This window comes from Semicossyphus pulcher, unplaced genomic scaffold (assembly GCF_022749685.1).
Source record: "Semicossyphus pulcher isolate SPU_LCO1_2020_fin unplaced genomic scaffold, fSemPul1.0.p SCAF_11, whole genome shotgun sequence".
Taxonomy (NCBI): Eukaryota; Metazoa; Chordata; class Actinopteri; order Labriformes; family Labridae; genus Semicossyphus; species Semicossyphus pulcher.
Genome location: NW_027211615.1, coordinates 12,014,522 through 12,029,259, shown reverse-complemented (window position 1 = coordinate 12,029,259; position 14,738 = coordinate 12,014,522). Strand labels below are relative to the sequence as shown.

The 14,738-nt window shown below is 43.7% G+C and overlaps 1 protein-coding gene across 1 annotated transcript in view; it reads right to left on the bottom strand.

Moving 5' to 3' along the window:
• Window positions 1–334: 334 nt before the first annotated feature.
• stxbp5a (syntaxin binding protein 5a (tomosyn)) overlaps window positions 335–14,738 on the bottom strand; it is a 106,948-nt gene continuing 92,544 nt past the window's right edge. Inside the window, exons 16-27 of the mRNA XM_069685544.1 lie at window positions 14,143–14,324; window positions 13,687–13,812; window positions 13,111–13,262; window positions 11,378–11,440; window positions 8,927–8,980; window positions 5,089–5,138; window positions 3,867–4,149; window positions 3,409–3,778; window positions 2,103–2,268; window positions 1,825–1,936; window positions 1,512–1,732; window positions 335–655 (exon numbers count right to left, since the gene is read on the bottom strand). Coding sequence (XP_069541645.1) covers window positions 614–655; window positions 1,512–1,732; window positions 1,825–1,936; window positions 2,103–2,268; window positions 3,409–3,778; window positions 3,867–4,149; window positions 5,089–5,138; window positions 8,927–8,980; window positions 11,378–11,440; window positions 13,111–13,262; window positions 13,687–13,812; window positions 14,143–14,324 — 1,821 coding nt within the window. The 3' untranslated portion in view covers window positions 335–613. The remainder of the gene's footprint in view (window positions 656–1,511; window positions 1,733–1,824; window positions 1,937–2,102; window positions 2,269–3,408; window positions 3,779–3,866; window positions 4,150–5,088; window positions 5,139–8,926; window positions 8,981–11,377; window positions 11,441–13,110; window positions 13,263–13,686; window positions 13,813–14,142; window positions 14,325–14,738) is intronic.

Below are 14,738 nucleotides of genomic sequence, written 5' to 3'. Positions count from 1 at the left end.
TTCCTGTCTCCTCGATGAGTCATCCTTTTCTTTAGTACTTGTCACTCGGAAGTGGATACAGCGTTGCACATTTATTAGATTTATGTATATATAATGATGTATTTAGATTCTTTTCCTCCTTTTTACATTTTAAGAATTTTTTGTAGTCTGTTCCCTCGTTAGGTTTTTGTCTTTTTTCAGCCGTGTTCGTCAGAGTTCTGGCCCCGATGGGCTCGAGGCGTGGACAACAGTAAAGGACGTTTTGGCAAATGAGAATGAAGAATCTCCAGGTGCGTGTGCCAGGCGGCTACCTCGGAGGAGAGGCTGAACAGAGATAAACAAAGAGACGAGAACGTAAAAAAAGACACCTTTTATTTGCGCCCTCTGAGGTTGTCCTTCTCCCCTGTCTCCCCCTCAGTTCCACCCTTAGACTGAGGTAAGAACAGTGTTCAACATTGTGCTAGGGAAGAAAATCCCAAGTGTCCCAGTGAAGAAGGCTTGGAGGGATTGGATGAATGGACAGACGGATGGGTGGGTGGGGGTTGGGGGGGGGGGGGGGTCACGTTGAGTCCAAATGTGCCGGACGGAAGGTGACAGTCGCGTCTGTGGAGCTCTGCTCCTCTTGCGTCATGGATCAGAACTGGTACCATTTTTTGTCTTTGCACTTAAGCATCATCTGGAAACAGAGGAGACATTGGAATGAGAACAGAGTTCAAAATCAGATATATACTTTCCCAGCTAGTGAGCTACACAATCAACTGGTATTCTGAGCCAAACTGGAGGATCTGCCCAATGGGAAGCTCCCTCAAGAACTACATTCCTTAAAGGGCTTTTTTCCCCATTTGCATTTACACTACCAAAAAGCACACTGTTCTTGCAGTGCCAACACGAAAAAAAGGAGCAAGGTGCTCCAACTGTTCTTAGAACTATGAAAAGGCTCCTTCAGTCCCTAAACGTCCAATGATCTCCTGATTACTTAAAGGCTCAAAAGTTGCTTATGAATTGCTAACCCCTCAGCTATCACTTATGCTACATTTTCTAGTCACATTATAAACAGTGCAACACCTCATTTAGGGACACAAAGTCTTAAAGTGACACTGCCTATGCCTGACATAATAGTGTAAGTTCTCTACCCACACTCCTGTGAACTATCCTCAGGCCTATGCTGCCCTCTAGTGGGTAAATAGTGTGGAATATTTCTGAAACAATTTATGTGCCGAGATGCACATTTTTCCCTGTTCTGTCTACAACTCTGTTTCTAAAAGATGGCACGGATCTTGTAACCTTTCCAAAGGTCAAATCAGGACTGAAGCTTAACCAGCTGATACAATGGTAACCAGCATCAACACTAATGTCTCCTGTCTTTAGAAGACCATTTCTCAGTATTTATTTTAGCCAATGCTTTATTCCTTCATAAGCATTGTTCACAGATATGTATGTACAAGCATGAGCAGCTGTGGTGTCCTTGCCATGAGGCCATAATGGTTAGTGTGTTCTCTCCAGATTTTTGACTTGAAAACATTTTGTGTTACCTCATGGGCATGTTTGGAAAAGGAATCTGCGCTGGTCATCATGGCAGCTGTCCTCTCCTCCAGCTCCCCCAGCTTCTGGCCTCTTTCATCCAGAGCTATCCGGGCACGTGCCAGATCTCCAACCACACCAGAAGCTGCCCCCTTCATGCCCTCGATGCCCCCCGGGCCTGGGATGTGTTGGGCCAGACTCCGGGATGCCTTCCCAGCTGCTATCTCACCAACTTAAAGGGGACAGGAGAGATGTGTAAGTGAGATGTTGAATCAACTTAAGACTGAACTGCTGTTTATCTGGCTATGTTAAGGTTTGGCTTACATAGCTCCTCTCTGTCCAGTGACTGTGCTCCGCCCCCAAAGAGGCCTTTGAAGAACCCTCTGTTTGGTGCCTCTGGTGTCTCCACTGGTGTAAAAAGTTCACCCAGCATCTCCTAAAACAACACACACATTACCCTGCTGTGTAAAGTTTAACTTACAGTGTTATGATAATTAATACATTACCCATACTTTACCACAAACTTTGTACACCATATCCTGAACCATGACTCACTTCATCCATATGCATTTTACTGTACTATATATAGAAAGTTGACTGACCTGCAGGTTTTCACAGATGTCCTGGCTGTAGGTGATCCTCTGGATCTCTGTGGGGGAGCAGAGGTACATGGCCTGACCCAGGTTGGTGAAGCAGAACGTCCTCGCTATCCGCATGTCTGTCAAAGGCAGGTAGTTTACATCCAAGAGTGGTCTCAGTCCTGGCAAACTAGACAAGAAACAAGGACATATTTAAGTGATTTCATATATGAAGAATAAAACAAGGCTTTTATGCTTGATATATTGTCGGCATGGTCAGCACCTAAGCACATGATTCCTATTTTAGAGAGAAAATATTGTGCGTTGCATTCAAACAAACACAAAAACACACACAGAAAGCACACAGTTGGACATCCTTGCTTTGTCAGACACCCATATGGATGGCTGTTCTGTCCCTGTGTCTTTCCTCTAAGGGAGTCAAGATTAATGAGGATCAGTGACAGACTAACACATCCCTCCCAAATCATTGCATAAAAAAATGTAACCTGATGTCTGTATGTGTTTGTGCATGCGTGTGTTTCTAACCTTGTCGTGTTTGCTTAAACTGTAAGGTTAAAGTCAAGACAGTGTTCGGTGGTGGTGTATTGTTTAAGGTTTATGTTAGCCTTTGCAGAGTTAGTGGAGGACAGGTTCATGTGTTTTGTGTCATGTTGGAGAGATGTGAAAACCCAACACTGGGTGAACATCAAACCCGAAATTGGGTTGACGTCAAAAACTGACGTTGGGGAGACGTATGAACCGGACGTTGGGTTGACATCAAAAATTGACGTTGGGTTGATTCCAAAACCTGACATAGGGTAGACACCAGAACCCAAAACCTGAAGTTGGGTTGATGTCAGAAACTGACATTGGAAAGGCACCAAATCCTGACATTGGGTTGACGTCAAAACCCCATGTTGAAAAACTTCAAAACCCGACGTTGGGTGAACGTCAAAACCCGATGTTGCGAAGATGTCAGAACCCAACGTTGGGAGGACGTCAGAACCTGACGTTGGGTTAATGTCGGAACCTGATGTTGGGAAGATATTTGAGTGGAAATGAGGACAAAAGTCTGTGTCGGACTTTGTCAGACAATTTGGGTGACTAACACCTCCTGTACTTTAGTGTTTTGTAATGAAATGAAATTGGCAAAAAATACTGACCCTATGGCAACTTTTTTTTTAAACATAAAAGGCAAAAGAAGAGGTGAATGAAATTAACATAAAACCACATAATATTAATACGACACGATTCAAACAGACTTTGATTGATACATTTTAATAATAACAAGCTATTTCTCTATTTATAATGCAGGTGAAGTGTCTCTTACCTGAGGGTCATGATGTGGCCGTTGGCACAGAAGCACGCCAAACACACGCCTTGGCTCATCTGCACCACATCTGCCCGCAGGATGAACGAGGTCTCTGTGATGCTGTGTTTATAGATGCAGGTCTGGGAGGGGAGGGACATGACTTTGGCCTGTTTCTCCGAACACACCACGGCGTACTGGCTCTCGTTGAGGTCCTGGGAGGTGGAAGGAGACACTGAGACAGGCCGCCGCTTACGGACCTTCTCTCTTTCTTCACCATCTGCCGTAACGTTAGGTTCAAACCAGGGCTCGAACGGTGGCGGCAGCAGGGCACCTGAAGAGTCCAGGAAAGCCATCCGCATATTGCAGCCCTTCAGCCGCACCAACATGCCTAATGAATAAAAGGAAAACGTTTGTTACTGGAATTTGTTGTTATCATAGACAGATTGCACAAATTAATTGGGCAAGTGTTAACCTACCTGTGGGTGAAATTATAACAGGCTGCAGTTGCCGTTGCTCCCCAGCGGGAGGCAATGTGAGAGCTAGAGCCAGCACGGTGCCCAGAGATGTGCCTACATACAGGCAGGGTGTCAAAGTGCTATCCCCCTTCCGGGCAAAGGTCTCACAGAAATGAAAGGAGCTGATGGCCTCTCGTGCTTCCTTGTCGATGCTGGTGACACTGGAGGAGCGTGACCGGCTGAAAGAATTGTCCCGGTGGTCTAATGGGTTGGCACCCCGCGGCGGGCATACAGACAGGAGGACAGTGAGGAGAAAACGGAGAGAGGTAAAGCACCCGCATAGCAGTAAATCACAAGACAACCCACACAGATGTGGACAAAGTACACACAAAATAACACGATAAATAAAAAGTAAACAGCTGTTCCTAGTTTTAATTAAACACTTACAATAAAGGCATGTAGGTTGAAACTTTAGATGTACCAGTTGTGTAACAATTGTGTAATAGGCTGACATAATTTAATCTTTATTACAGATTAATCTCATAACTGTCATTTGGTTAACATAGCAGCATCACCTGAAACCTAATTCATCAGTTTTATTAGTATGAAATAACTGGCTATCAGGCACTTTGGTTACATGTGTATAACAGTGGAACTCTTACACAAGCAAACAGGTAAATGGGTTGGCACTCGCATGTTTTTATTTGACCCATCAAACATATGAAGAATCCAATGTTCTGTACACCACTGAAGAAGAAAATATCTAATTTATTTTGTTTAAAAGTGAAAATAATTCTATTTTTGGAAATTTAAAGGGACCAATCAGCCATAGAAAGAAAGAAAGAAAGAAAGGAAGACATGAAGAAGAACGGCAGAGTAAGAGAGAGCTGCAAAAGTTACAGAAAGCTTAACGTGAGATGGAGTGTGCGTTGTTTAGCTTAGCACCACTGACCTCCTGTAGAGCTTCCACTTAGGTCAAAAAGTGGGAGTCAGAGCACAGCAGAAAATTTCACACTGAATTTAATTCCAACACTTTGATGTAGCTCAGTGAATTTAAATTCGAGTCAGATCAGTGCTACTTTTGTCTCATGCAAACTTAGGGGAACATCTGCACAGCTTGCCAATTTTGAGGCTAATAACCAGATTAAACTGGACTGATGGGATGTGGTGGAGTCCAGTTAAAGTGAGAAAGATATACTGCATTTCCATACAAATTGCTGGAGACACAAAGTCAGGGCTTACCCAAGTCTGGCTTTAGCTCAGTAGGCAAGCTTAATTTCCGTGACATCTTTGCTGGAAAAAAGAGAACATCCCTCTTTACAAAGACACATCTAAGCTAACACACGATGCCATGCAGAGCTAGGTAACTAGCATTGGGCTAGGATTGTGCACAAAAGCTGAAATACAAGGACAAAAAGATGTGGAACATGTGCCAGGGGGATAATTGAATTTACTAGGTGAGCCAAAATGCTTTACACAGGAGAAGGCACTGCGCAAGGACCCAGAGACAACCCTGTATATCACAGAGGCATGCTGTGAAAGACAAAACAAAGGCGGTGACCTCTGACTGCACAATGACCTGAAAAAGAGGACTGGTATAGTGAGAGACACATCAATAAATGCACAGCCATTCAGGACCCTCATGCTAGATGAGCATGCACCAAGAACAAGAAGATAACAGGAAACAGAAAATACTCAATAGGAGATGGAAGAAGACAGTGGAAAGATGGTCAAGCTACTGAGGTAGACTACTGATTGTTACTGTCGGCTAGCTAGATTTAGTTTTGTCATCTGTCAATACTAAATTTATAACAACTATTACTGTCTCAGCTAGATCATAATAAACTCAAATAAAGTTTGTTGGCAAATAACAATAACCAGTCTGTAAGAGAAAGAAACTCTTTATGACAACTCCATGTAAAGTTCATGATGTGTGAACTGAAATGTTGCATTAACTTGTAATGTAAATAAGTATAGACAGCTAGCAAGTTCTTATCATAAGTATGATATTATCCCCTCCGAGAATCACCACCTAATGTCATTGAGGGGTTTGGTTGCACCTGGGAGCTGTGTTGTTGGGGGGCACTAGCCCCTGGTAGGGTCTCCCAAGGCAAATTAGTCCCATGGGAGGGTCCAGACTAAGAGCAATTCAAACGACCCCCATGAATCAGCCACAACCGAGTCAGAGTCACTTCACCCAGAAGAGGGAGGCCAGGGCTACCCTTGGAGCCATACCTGGGGGCCGGACCAGGCTCAGCCAGAAAGATCTACATAGAGCAGGCAAAGGCAGGGACCCTGGCATGCTTATCCCCAGCATCGCAGACTGGCTCTTGGAACAGAAGTGCAGATGTGGGGATACTCACAAGCTGAGCGCCGCTGTGTTGGAGATCTCCCCTGGGAATGAGAGGATCGCCTCTGTGCGACTGAAAGTTATGGAGAGGAAGGCTCTGACTGTGGTTTGTTCTTATGCACCAAATAGCAGTTCAGAGTACACAGCCTTCTAGGAGTCTATGGGTGAGTTCTTGAAAGGGTTACCCCAAGCAACTCCATAGTTCTGCTGTGGCACTTTAACATCCACATGGGCAATGATGGAGAAACCTTGAGAGGGTGATTGGGAGGACTAGCCTGCCTGTCCTTGAGTGGTATTTTGTTATTGGACTCAAACATATTGTTTGTCATGGATTGGCCATAACAAACACCATGTTCGAGCATGGGGTGATTCATGAATGTATTTTGTACCAGATCACCCGAGGCCAAACATTGATGATCAACTTAGCTGTTGCATCATCAGATCTGCAGCCATATGTCTTAGAAACTTGCGTCAAGAGAGGAGCAGAGAGTTTACTGATCACCACTTGGTGATGAGTTGGATCAGATGGTGGGAGAGATTGCCAGCAGACCTGGTTAACCAAAATGTTTAGTGAGGGTGAACTGGAAGCATCTAGCGGAGTCCCCTGTCTGCAAGGTCTTTGACTCCCTGCAAGAATTTCTTGTGCATCCTGGGGATGGGAAGGGACAATACATCTGAATGGGCAATATTCAAAGCCTCCAGTGTGGAAGTGGCTAAAAGGAGTTGAGGCCAGAAGGCCAACTGTCCCTGTCTGGGTGAAGAACCTGTTGATGAAACCAGCAGTGACGGAAGCCATCAAAAATAAGAATAAGGAGGCCTTTTGGGCTTGGTAAGCCCATGGGATTCTGGAAGCAGCAGACAGATATCAGGTGGGTAGGATGGCTGTGGCTTCTGTGGATACAGGAGGAAAAACCAGGATGTGAGAGAGTACATGGAGCCTAAGAAAAAGGACTTTTGGTTGGCCCAAGGAGGTTCTGGCAAATTGTCACAAGACTCAGGAGGGGAAAGCAAGGCTTGGCTCAGGCTGTCTTCAATAGGGTAGGAGAACTACTGACTTGAGTTGAGTTGTGGAAAGGCTCTGGCTGACCCTTAAACCTCAGATACAGAGGGAACAATGTGGCTTCTGTCCTGTTGGAAGTACTGAGAGAGTTTTGGGGTACTGGAGCCATTTCTATGAACCTTCTGGTCCCTGTATAACCAAAATGAGAGGTGTCCTCTGTCCTTATCCTCAGCACATAGTCAAATACATTCCCAGCAGTTGTTGGCATCTGCCTGGGCTGTCTCTTGTCACGAATTCTCTTTGTGATTTTCATGGACAGGATCTCAAGGTGCAGACAGAGGAAGGAGAGTCATTGGGTTTTAATTGCATCTATACTTTTTTGCAGATGATGTTCTGCTGTCTTTATCAAGCTGTGATCTTCAGCAGGCACTGGGGCAGTTTGTGGCATCTACAGGTCTGAGGCCATGGTGGAAAACAGTGGATTGCTCTTCCCGGGTGGGGAGTGAGTTACTGCCTTAAGAAAAGGAGTTTATGTATCTTGGGATCCTGCTTATGAGTGAGGGAAAAATGGATTGTTACATTAACTGGCAGGTTGATGCAGCATCAGCAGTAATGTAAGCATTGTAATCTGATTTTTGTGGTAAAGAGCGGGCTGACCCGTAAGGTAAAGGTTTCGATGTAACAGTCGATCAACGTTCCAACCCTCACCTATGGTCATAAGCTTTGGGTAGTGGCTGAAAGAATGAGATTGTGGATACAAGCTGCTGAAATGAGTTTCCTTTGCAGGGCGGCTGGACTCAGCCTTAGAGAGACGGTATGGAGCTCAGGCATCTGTAGGGAGTTTGGAGTAGGGCCACTACTCCTTCGCATTAAAAGGAGTAAAAAGAGGTGGTTCGGGCATCAGTTAAAAATGCTTCCTGAGTTTCATTATTTAGGGTTTACTCACGGGTTTTGAAAAGCATGTCTTGCTAAACTTAAGAATTTACATGGTTTACACTCATTAAGTGAGGTAAGGTTAGTTAAAAAAAATCCATGATAATGGTTTGAGACGGGCTGGTCTGGACAAGGTGCCATATCATCGTCAACATTATCCAAAAGAGGGTACAGTCCAGACCCCCTACCTTCGAGAAACTGGTCAGATCATTATTTATTTGAACAACACACACTGAAGATACACAAAGACAGATTTGGACAGATGAGTTGCGCCCCGCACCACGGTGTAACCATACTAAACTATGGACATAGAATGCCAATCACATAACTCATGAAGTACAGAGGGAATCTGTTGTACAAGTCATGGACATATACCACACGCAGGCACATTTACAGTTTGACACTCGTGCTACATACATGTAGCATGCAGTATATGTCTAAGGCTATTACACTGTATTGTATGTGTATATAGACGGGAGAGGTTAGCCTCTGCTCCACAAGCCTTTAGCTCTCTGTGTAGAGTTTTTCAACCATGTACTTTTGTACTTAATACTTCAGTTTAAACAAAATATGAGCCCCATGTCCTCTTGATTAAGACAAAAACTATTATTGTTCGTAATTCTATACATTGAGAACCAAATGATAGTGGAACAGAAGCTAACTTTGGCTAACTTTGGCTCTATACTAGACTTTTCTTCCCGCTGTGGTGACCATGACACCTAGGACAGAGACACGGGTGACAAATCTGGACTCGTCCTGCCTACATAGCTTCTCATGAAAATCCTTGGCCAATCTTACCTCCTCTACCACCTCCATTGTAGAATTGCTGTAGATTGCTGTTTGTCATCAACACTTTTGGGGGTGTAAGGGGAAAAAGTAAGGTACAGTAAATTTGCAGTTAGAAACACCCTTTGGTTTACACAAAAATGTATCGCTTTAAGCAGCTAACTGGCATTCTTAAATTCAGGACCTTTATTTGACTTTAATACCCTGTTTTCTGATGCAAAACTGTGTACCAAACAGCAATAACATGATTAACTATATAGAAAATATGAGCTGAGTAGTGTCAGATGTTTTGTAATTTTGCCAATGAGCTCACTGTTTAGTCCTTGAGTTAGAAGTTTTGAGATTGTTAGTGGAGAGTATTGAATGAGTGAATGATTTTAGAAACAACCTATGTTTCTCCCTATTCATTTGTACAGCACAATAAAGAACAAATTCACTATATAGTGAACTACATAGTGAGAAATGACTGAATTCAGACGCAGCCAGTATTTTGCTAATGATAACATTAGCGAGCACGAAAGCTAAGGTTAGCCAGCAAGTTGTATCTTAGCTTTCCTTCATGTATCTAAATAGCTTGCTTTGGAAGGTTTTCAGATAAAGTAATTTTCAAACCACAAACCAGAAGGTTTACCAGCAAGTTCAGTCTCGGGAGCCTGGATTAATTAGTTGAGGTTATACACAAGAGACAGAATTTTCTTCGCTAGCTAGCGCTACTAGGCAAGCTAACGCTACTTGGCAAGCTAATGTTATCTAACAAGCAAAGTCCTCCCATACAACAAAAGCCCCGCCAATATAGTGACCCCAGTTTTCCCTCAAATGTTGGTCACATTCCTGTTTGGCCAGAAAAGCTTTACTAGCTAAAGGTCTTTGTGCTTTGTGTTGGAGTCCGTTTCGGAGTGGATAGTGGTCGTTTGTTGACATTAGCTAGCACACTGTTGGTGCTGTAGGGGAGAGGAAGACAGGACACAGGCAAGGCACTTGGGGTTGTACATAAATGTCTATTCTTTGGATTTTCCTGGTTATACTGTGCTTAGTCCAGTACATAGAAATCAGTCTATAGGCTATAGGCTAAATGAATACGTAGGAAGGTCTAGCTTTTTAGAGTTATGTGATGATTTGTTCCCACATCACCAATACAACGTGATAAATACAAGATAATAGCTTCACATAGTACCTTTAAACAGATGAAACTGCCTTAAAGAAATCTATTCTCCTTATCCGTGTAAATGACTGTCGAAGCAGAATATTTGTGCAGGAGTGCACCTTATCTCGTTCCTATGAATAATGCAGAGCAGACGTATCACACCACTGTCTGCTGGCACCAGAGGTGGGAGGTTGGGACGGCCATCATACCTGGAAACAGCAGCAGGACTCCAGACTTTGAGATTTGTTTTCTGTCTGACCTTTTTGAAAAGCTCCTTATTTTTGGTGTGCTCATGCCAAGTTAGCCCTAATGAGATGGATCTGGGCTGTTCTGTCTTCAAGCACCTTCTGCTGAAATACTAATGATACAGATTATGGAGGCAGGAAACAGAGCAACGGAGCTTCTTACTGGTGCAAAACACAACGTAGTTCTTCTACATGTCCAACGTGGTATTGCAAAGTTGCCCTGTTGCATAATATACTAAGTGACAATGCTTTTTTTTTGTGTTGACTTGAGTCATATTCGCTGCTACGAAAACAGTTTAATATGATAATTTTCTGCACAGGTCTGCTTCAGCAGAGTGCACCCGAACACATTCAAATCTTGAACTGAAAGAAGATCCCTGCCCAATAACCAAGTCTGAAATTAATTCACATCACCTTGCAGCTGATAGAATACCTTTTTCACAGTTATGTAATCATGCAGCTCCAGGAAATGTTGAAATCCTGTGAAAAGGTTCTTTAGGTTGCTATTTAAATTCCACTACGATTAATGTAAATTAATGGATTTCTCTACCAGAATGCAGAGTTTTGTTTCACTGTTTAATTCAATTTATAATTCTTAGCTCTCACGCTGCATTTGCATAAGAGAGATTACATGCGTTTGCAGCCTTTAACCTAGTTTAGCAGGAGACCATGTGAGATTAAAACTACATTATTCCTGCCTATTGAACTCTGCAAAGTGGTAAAAGAACGCATGCACAAATGAGGAAATACTCTCAGAAACCAATAAACTCAAACAGTGCGTTTCTAAAGACTGAGGTAGAATGAAATTGACAGCCAGACAATTTAATGCTTCAACAGAAAACCCTTCTGTATAGTTCCAGTTTGATGAGCAACAATTTCAATGAAACAGCATTAAAAGCAGAAGCTCCTTTGAAACATTCATCTTGTTCTCTAACCAACGCTCCTCTTGCATTTAAATGGATGGCTGGATTATAGGCGTATTTTTGACTGGTTTTTACTTCTAGATGACGCAAAGCCTCTCGCTGCTGTATCTCTCCCACACTTCCTTTCATAAGACGCTGAAGGACATGTTACCTGAAGTAGGGGACTTGCAGCGGTCCTCGGATGTGGCCGAGCCCTCGTTGATGTCACACAGACCTGAAGCAGAGATGATACTATTCAAAACAATGAAAAAGCAAGCCATAATCAATCCATTCTCATATACCACAATTCTTTTTACTATATCTTATATTGTCACCTAAGAGATATCAACTGGGATTAGAGTTTATGGGAGATTAGTACTAGAATACATGGACAAATAGATGACACTAATTCATTGCGATTTTGCGCATTTTATAATGGTTCTTTAGTCCTTTTTTCATGTTAATAATTCCTCTATTTGCAGCGTTCTTGTTTGTGTATGAATGCGCGGGTGTGACATTGTCCTGTGAGGCAGAAAGCCAAGCAGACAGCAGCCCCTGTTGGCACCGAATCACAGCTGGACGCCTGATTACTGCTTACGCTCGCCAAGCTCTGACAGGTGCCAGCCCACTGCTCACCAGTCAGTGACACCAGATGCTCTGTGCGCATTTTTAACGCGCATGTGCGTGTGTGTACGTGTGTGTATGTTTCATGCTGTTTAGGTGTGTGCCTGTTGCATTCATGCGCATCAAAAAACATATCCCCTAGCTTCCGTATACACACAGCTTACTAAATCATCCATCAAACTTTTGCTGAAGCATTGTCATGACACTGCGGCATCCTGTATTTAGCTGCGCTGCCGTCACCTAACACAGGGTGGCAGTGTGTCTATGCTGAAAGCATCTTATTGTCTATGAGTGGTTCTATGAGGCTGCAGTGGCAATGTGTGTGAAAGGGATGGGCTCAGAGTGTGTGTGTGTGTGTGTGAGGAAGGTGGACACAAACCAAGTTAATGTGTCGTCGTACACAATGTGCAAAAGTAAGGATTTTGCTATTCAGGTCAGTTTACGGATGATTTCAGGGATGAACCTGGTGACTAAGCCTCGGGCACAAAGCCTTCATGATAATAACAGAAAGACTGATTATTATTCCAATCCAGACCTTTCTGAAAATAAACCTTCGATATAAATCAGATTATGCTCCCTGGTGGATTCCAGAAGTTACTTTGTGATAAACTGCTGCAATTTCTATTCAGTGTACCCCAAATCCCTAAACCCGCCTCGTGTTTGTCTGGCTATATTAGACCCTCTTTCACGCTGGAGCCGAAAAAACTGGTGTTTTATGTCCTTTGAAAATTCCGTGCAATCATCCTCGATTGTTTCCTCTGCCTCTCAGATAAGAGCAGGGATATGCAGATCATGGTTCACCCTATTCAGATGGTGGGACACAATTTTAGCTCGATGGCAGAAATTCAGACAAAGACTAGAGGGAAATGAAATAAATAATAATCATGCACAGGATTTTCTATTTCAAACATAAGTAATCTGAGCTGGTGGGGCTGAAAGAACAGATAAGCAGGGCCATGTAATTAACGGCTTTAGTGGCTGAGCATTCGCAGACAATGGACAATAATACAATAAGAGAAAAGACGATGATATAAAATGCCCCCCTATGTTCACAATTAATATCTGATCTGCACCTGCACATTACCTGATATACAATATCTAATTGACCTGCAGAGCAAGTTACATAATTAATAATTGCTCCTTAGATTCTGTATCTGCGTGTGATCATGTACCTGGATTTGAGTTACCTGCTTTGGTTGATAAGCGCAAAGAAATCTACTGTTGTGTGTTAAAGTTTAGTTGTTGTTATTCCCTCACTTTTGTCCTTCTTCTCCTTATTACCTCCAGAAGGCTGCCGTGTCTTTCTTGGCGAGCGCGGCTGTCTCTGGTAGGGGTCATTGGAGCCGTAAAGCTCGACCGTCCCCAGGTTCAGCACCACCGTCTTCTGGACGTAGTCCACCACCGCCAGACCGTTGCTGTTGCCAAACACCACACTGGGGATGGATGACAGAGTCGGGGAAGGAAGCAGAAGAGAGCAGGGAGGGGCGGGGTCAGAGAGAGGAAGACAAAAGGGTAGAGAGAAAAGGAGAGAATGGTTAGAGAAACATTTGGTTTTGTTTTTAGAGCTAAAACACAAAACTGCTACAATATCCACATTTTACTGGCACTCATAAATCATATTGACAAGGCATGTCTATACGGCAGCCTTGAGATGTTGCTGCCTATACTGCACAATTGTATACATGTCCAATTAGCATATTTTGTATTGTCTTATGAGAGGTTCTTATAGATTGAGGCATTCATTATGTTTCAGCTGATACAGAGAACATACTTGACATGTTTTACAGAGCAAAAACAACTTTGCAGAGAGAAACTTTGCTCTGGTGTTGACAAAGATCCCACTGTCTGTATACTCACAGGCCGTAGGAGGAATTGAGCGCCAGACTTGTGATCTGCTGAGGAGGCTCTCCACTCACCCACACGAGCTGGACCACCAGATCTACCTGGTAACCTGGAGACTGCTTCAGAGGAGTACTGCGCACTCTGTAGAGGGCGAGGGACAGCAAGAGCCAAAAAAAAAAAAAGAAAAAAGGAAGGGGGAGACACACATAGAGAAAAATATTTCATAAAGAGAAGGACAAGTGGCGCAGCTGCAGCTCTGAGACGGTTGTGTTTTGAGGGTCTGGCATGATTGGCTGCGAGGGGATGATGGGGGAGAGGCTGTGGCTGAGAATGCTTCAGGCGCTGACTAAGTCTGTGCAAGGGTGCTTGAGGCGAAAGACGAGACTCTTGTGTGTATGAGAATGTGCAAGCGCTCCAAGTGCTCCTTTTTATGTGTGTGTGTGTGTGTGTGTGTGTGTCTACGTTTCATACTTGAGGCAGGGGATGTTGCCTCCGTCAGAGTTGTTGCTGCTGGTGGAGGGATGTGAAGGTGGGCCGCTCGTCTGAGGAGAGGCACCGGGAGTGGGAAGCGCCGATGTCTGATCTCCCCCTCCACCCCCGCCGTCTGGAGACTCTATGTCGTTCAGCTCGTACTGCATTCGCACCTCTAGTAACTGCAGACACACACACAGGTGCACACACACAGGTGCACACACACACACACACACACACACACACACACACACACACACACAGGTTCACAGAAAAGAAGATTATAGCTGTAAAATTAAGGAGGAGATCATTACAATCATGTTAAATGCACAAAACTCTTGTAAACAACAAGTCTTTATGGATTCCTCTAAGGAAGGAATAAAGCGTATCACTCAGAATCACTCAGATAATAGACATTTGTTTGACGTGTGTGTGTGTGTGTGTGTGCATGTGTGTGTAGGCAGACAGAGTCAAAGAGGTCCTTCAATATTGGAATATTGCATTCCTTCTGAGTCCTCCTTCGGGCTACTTCTCTGCAACCTCCGCCTTCGCAGATTCACACACACTCACCAACTAAACTCACACACACACACACA